Here is a 6000-nt window from a genome sequence, read left to right as displayed (position 1 = left end):
GATGGACACATTGCCTTTTAATCAACGCGCCACCTCGGTGATCTGCTTTAAGCCTGGTTCCCAAAGAGAAGGAGTTGACCAATGACAAGCGACAGTTGGAATAATGCATCGCTTGTGATTGGTCAAATTACTTGCATTGCGTTGCGTGTTAGTGGAAATAAAGCACCAACATAGAGACAGAATAAAAAACAACAATAAGTCAATATACCCGTACATTTTATTCAATTAATAACTTATTTCCCAATACCTTCAATAATCAAAGATGGATAGACATACTTAATGTGAATTTAAAAGATAAAACAATATTTTGAATCGCCAAAATCTAAATTGCGTCCTATAGTTTTTAGCAGTTTTCTTGAGGCCAGTTCTTGTATTTCTTATCGTACGTGTGTGAAGCGTCTGCAAAGCATTTGGCGCCGTTGGCGTCGCATTCACACATTGCAGCTGCACAATCAGGCCATGGAGTGTCTAAGAATCTGTAGTCTTCCACTGCAGCTATGGATTAAAAAAATATATACATATTATTTATCTCAATGTATCAAGTTTTTTTTTACCAATTCGTGGATAAGTGGTACCGTATATACATTTACAATCTGTACTGTATACGGTACGAGTCGGTGAATAAGAAGTATCCCGGATCCGAATCCTTTTCTGGACATCCGAGGCAGAAATCATTATTTCATGAGATTAAGTATCTGGAAAAAGTACAACTTGAGGTAGGCCTATATCAGTTTTTAAACAATGCCAGTTTGAGTTGAGAAACACTTTCAAACAAAATCTACATTGTACTACTGTACTTCGGTGACTCTTCTGGTATATAGACATTGAAAATGATATTATAGCACCTACCACATGTGATCTTGGCATCACGTGAGTTGCATTTTGATGTTTCGTATTCATAAAGTATGAGATACACGTGACTTTCAAACGGACACATTCCGCTTTTCATGACTGTATCATAACATTGATCGTGGGTTACACAGCATCTAAGAAAAAGTCACAAATATCAAGTCTAGAAAAGCGCGAACAATTCTAGTAAGCACACTTTTTAAATAAATCGTAAAAAATATAAATGTTGAATTTTTGTATTGTTTCTTTTTCTGGATATTGAAGTGTTTCTTCAAAATAACAGACTAAAGATTTTGGCAAATTTAAGCCTAATAATGCAGGTCAAATTAGCAATTGAAATGACAGGTATCTCTTATAGGCTATGTTAACAACTGTAGTGAAAACTCATGAGGTAGATTTTGCTAAGCACACTTGACGTCACAACAATTTACGACGAAGGCTGTACGGCGGGCGAGCGCGCGCAACTATATCGTAAATCTCGCAATTGTTCTGAAATCATATGTACATCCCTAATACATTGTCAAAATATGGTTCTCGGTAAAGTTTTCCTTTAAATTTATTTTATTTCTTACACTTGAAAGAATGTTTAAATGCTTGAATTTCATTTCAACGGGCCTTAATCAGGGAAAACTCGCTGTGATTGTGAATAATTCTGATCCAGTTTATGATTGTCATTAAATCTATTTATATAATTTACAACATATTATTCTTGCGAAAATAATTAGCATTGTCTTTGCAGGAGATATGAATGTTTAATATGATATGTGTCGTTTCCAAATTATGATGGTATATTACATTGTTATAGCGACACCTATTATTGTCATTGTAGAGATATTCTATATGTATATTATTCTTTATTCATCAATGTAAAAGATGAAGAAGATCGTACGATAATGCTCAGTTTATCAACCAAAAGCATTGTAGAGATATTCTATGTCTATTATTTTTTATTCACCAATGGGAAAGTTAAGATATGGTACGATATGTTCAGTTTAAAAGTACGATTTAAAAGTCTTTTGATGCTAATAATACAAGGTTTTTAAATAAGAATTCAGGCTTATTACGGTATGACTTCATGCTTAACTACATAAAGATAAATTGAAAAATAAAAAAGTACGAGTTAAAAAGTGTTATGCGAGGACCAGCTAACTCGTCATGGTGACGAGTTCACACCTAAGTTATATTAGACTAACTTGTCAGTTTCGTCAAGTGGTGACCCTGTTCCTCCTAAGCCACAATAGCAACCATATCCATCGTAGTCTGTCCATGATCGAATCAAGCCTAGATCAGTCATGCAACTGATCATGTTCCCAAACTGGCCTACATTCCGTTTAGAACGGGTTGGCGAAGCACCTAGAAATAAAGAAAACAGATTATGATGCTGACGATACTGTATACAAATATATATTTTTTATTGAAAAGTAAGCATAAACGGTTTAAGAAATCGAGTACAGCATCATAATGTTGATGACAAACCAACTTGATTAAAAAAGTACTATTTTAATAGATTTAATATAATATGTTTATACAAACGTATTGCTTGGCGATGAATGGAACATTAATCTCGCTTCCAAGTGTCAATTCACTCAGGTGTAATGCATCAGTACCCAACAAAATATCATGTGCATTGTTGAATATAACTGCCTACAGGCGCGGCGCTAAAACATTACATACTTTTTATTAAATAATTTACCAATAAGTGTACGCGAAGCACCAATGTTGGTGGAAATTTACTGTTACTATATAGAATATATAGATTCTTCGCAGCCTCGAATAAAACCTGACAATTCGAGTTTGAACACGCGTTGTGCCACGTGCTATTTTAAGCATAAAAAAACATTGCATACTTGTTTTTTATTAAATAGTTTACCAATAAGTGTACGCGAAGCACCAATTGTTGGTGGAAATTTACTATGAATATAGATTCTTCGCAGTCCTCGAAGAAAACCTTAAAGGGGGGTTCCGGGTTTAAAATGAATAGTAAAAAATGTAAAATATATTTGTTTGTCTCTTGAACGGTAAAAGTTTCAATTTATATAAGCGCCCAGTGAAGCAGAACGAAGGCTGTGAAATGAGGCCAGATTACAAGTGCAGCTACGGCGATATGACACTGTGTTACAGAATAGGAAATTCGTGAAATGGTCAATCTTCCGACGACTCGTTATCATTAACCATATCAATTACTTTTGTAAAATTATACTTATCTGATGTAATTTTAGTCGGTCTTCCCATTTATGAAGTCAATTTTCTATGAAAATTTATCAAAACAGTGAAAACTTAGATATGTTTGCACTTTACGTTTGCCGATTTTCGCACTGACTTAGGGAAAGCCTTCAAAATCAATGAAGCGTAACGTATACATTCCTGCTGAGCGAGGAGAGCGAGACGACGATACACGTGCTCTCTCTGCCCATGCTTGGCATCGTCACGTGATAAGCAGATACAGTATACAATACCAAACTGGTCGGGTCGAGAGTATACCCGTCTATAATCACAACATGAACGATGTACAGTATTTTATTGAAGGTCGACTCGACCTACCGGAATGGTATAGATAACATAGCTCGAATGAGAGAGTTGGAATATTTGTAAACATAAGTATTGCTAATTTTAACAAGTGTATCCTATAGTAAAAGGCCTGGTAGTATCAATTCGCATAGGGTCTACTACACTAGCTAGCTCAATTTTTAACTGGGCCGGATCGGCCAGGTCTCCTTCCTACTACCTGGTCTACTTGCTTGATGCAGTATCCGCTTTTTTGGAGAGTAAACTAGCCTAGGCCTATTTTAGGCCTACTTAGACGACCGGGACACCATACGTGCGGACGGCGATCGGACCTTGTTTTGCCTCAATATTTACAGCCGATTTTGTAGAACGTTTTAGGTTTAGATTGTTTAGGAGTTTGGTTGATAGGATGGGTTTGGATTGTTATTTATGGGCCAATCGTTTAGTAGTAGGCTAGCTATAGGCCCAACCATGATGGGCCCCAATGTTTTAAAACGTAGGGTAGCCATCGTGGCATGGAATCCCTAGTCAGAATGGCTCTCACCCATGACAAAAAATGATTTAGGCTAGGCCTAGCCTAGTACTTGAAGCCGATAATACGATCTGAACTATTCGAGGTATAAAAATACTATAACTGTATACAATCTATATATAATCTGTACTAAATTTTGTATTTCATTAAATGTCAAATAAATATATGCTACTACTGTTATTATTACACTTTAGGCCTAGCTTAGAAAATCTACAAAAAATGTATTTCACAATGATCGGGTGGTCGTCGTTTGACAGGGGAGAGAGATGTAAATTAGTTGACAAACACAACGTACATGACGTCGCGAGTTTGGAATCCACTGATGACGTGATTTTGTGAATATCTCATGAATATTAATGAGCTTCCCTAAGCTGCTGAAAGACAGACTTTCCATGAATTTACCCTAAAATGTATATGAAATTTAATTTTTTTAATTTCTCGTTATTACTTCTTCATTCTGACATGTCTATATTGTTATAATATTTTTTATTTAATAAATAAACGATATTTAAAAGCAATTTTAAACCCAGAATCCCCCTTTAAAATCGTAAATATTCGAAATTGAACACGCGTTCAATTGTATTTCGTTGTGTCACGTGCTGTTATACGATTTTGCTCTTTTATGCCGTAATATTTAGCTGGAATGCGCGAATTGCACTGGAAAAGTAAAATAACCATACTTACTAGTAATTGTAGCTAAGACAACAAGTAACAGAACCTTCAACATTGTGATCGGTGACTTTACGGACAAAAAAAAAGACGAAATTTGAGGTAGTTTCTTGAAAGAAAAAGTTGAAGTGACTGAACCTTAATTCACAAAATCTTATATACGTTATATTATCAGTAAAGAAACCATTAATAAATATGCTAAGTTTGTTTTCCTTATCAAGGAAATTAGTGGTTGGTTTGGCAACAGATGCTTTTAAGCGTACGCGATATGTTTTAAGTTCGAATGTTAGAGATATGTATACTTCCGATCGGCTGGATGGTACGTCACTGCTTTTAAATCGTCGTTTTATTTATTGTTATCTTTAACTATACCGATTCATTACGTTATCCTATCCTCCCACAAAATCTACAGTTATGTTTGTGTTTTTATCAACAGTTTCTTTACAATAGCTTCTATGATAAATAGTTTCCCCTCCTGTAGACTTACTGCAAGTATGTAGCCCAATGTCTTTTTTGTATGCGTTCTTGCGTCCATGTAATCATCTTCAATAAGTTAGAGGAATAATAAATAATCCGCGCCTACCTCCGAAAAATAAAAACATCCAGAAACATAATTGTGCGTCTTATTTGTGACTAGGCCTATGTTGTAATGTTAAATATGTTTTGTTGTCATCTTTTATGACGTATTTTCTTCCATCAAAATTATCAAATTTGTAACCAGTAATTTTCAACATCACACTTCATCACTAAAATCAACAACTCAGCAACATCGTTATAGCATTATTTACTATTCAATTCAACTTATAACATTTTAGAAAAACAAAATAAAAATGTATAGGCCTATAATAATGATTAGGAATCGAATTTCATAATAATGATCCATTGAAAACATCGGAAAAACCAAATCAAAAGAGATACTGTTTATGTACAACATCAACAATTATGACAATTTTTTAAGAACGCCCATAGCACATTTTCACAATCATTTTAGTAAAATCGATTTAGTGACTTCTTAAACTCTAGAACCTATTCTGATCAGAAATGTAAATACCATTACTTATCATCTGCATTAAAATCTGAACACGTTATCACCGCGTTGAATCTAATTACTAATTGTATCCAAATATTGACACGATAAGAAGCGCTTTACTCTCGTTTAATTAAACAAGCAGATGAGACACATGCTCCAGTCCCATGAGTGTGTAACATCTGACGAACAATCATCGCAATGTTTTAAATGTTTATTTCAATTCATTTTATATTAAAAATAGAGAATAATCAAAAATCATATTTTCGAAAGCGCAATAAATGATGAGACGCACGTATTTTCGCAGTGTCTCTAAAATAATGTCGCCGACGTAACAAGAAAGAGGCCTAACTCTGGTAAACTAAAGTATGTCTCATATAGAGTAATGTTCTTTTTTAAAAATATCATTATTGTTTAA

General features: G+C 34.4%; 1 protein-coding gene across 1 annotated transcript; it reads right to left on the bottom strand.

Moving 5' to 3' along the window:
- Positions 1-300: 300 nt before the first annotated feature.
- On the bottom strand, positions 301-2366 carry LOC144845963 (phospholipase A2 AP-PLA2-II-like). Its single transcript, XM_078703494.1, has 4 exons — positions 2346-2366; positions 2043-2202; positions 850-986; positions 301-495 (listed from the first exon to the last, which is right to left on the bottom strand). Exons 2-4 carry the CDS (start codon positions 2153-2155, stop codon positions 344-346), a joined length of 402 nt encoding a protein of 133 aa, XP_078559620.1. The 5' UTR covers positions 2156-2202; positions 2346-2366; the 3' UTR covers positions 301-343.
- Between the last annotated feature and the right edge of the window lie 3634 nt (positions 2367-6000).

This window comes from Antedon bifida, chromosome 6 (assembly GCF_963402885.1).
Source record: "Antedon bifida chromosome 6, ecAntBifi1.1, whole genome shotgun sequence".
In the NCBI taxonomy this organism is placed as follows: Eukaryota; Metazoa; Echinodermata; class Crinoidea; order Comatulida; family Antedonidae; genus Antedon; species Antedon bifida.
Note: the sequence above shows the minus strand (reverse complement) of the source record. Positions and strands in the feature narration are given on the sequence as shown.

Bases quoted from the DNA above. Each gene is read 5' to 3' on its own strand.
- LOC144845963 (XM_078703494.1), bottom strand. From the start codon at position 2,155: ATGATCAGTTGCATGACTGATCTAGGCTTGATTCGATCATGGACAGAC. The intron at 987-2,042 runs GTTAGTCTAATA...ACTTTTTCTTAG, and splicing joins CCACTTGACGAAACTGACAA to ATGCTGTGTAACCCACGATC. The intron at 496-849 runs GTAGGTGCTATA...TTTAATCCATAG, and splicing joins TGATGCCAAGATCACATGTG to CTGCAGTGGAAGACTACAGA.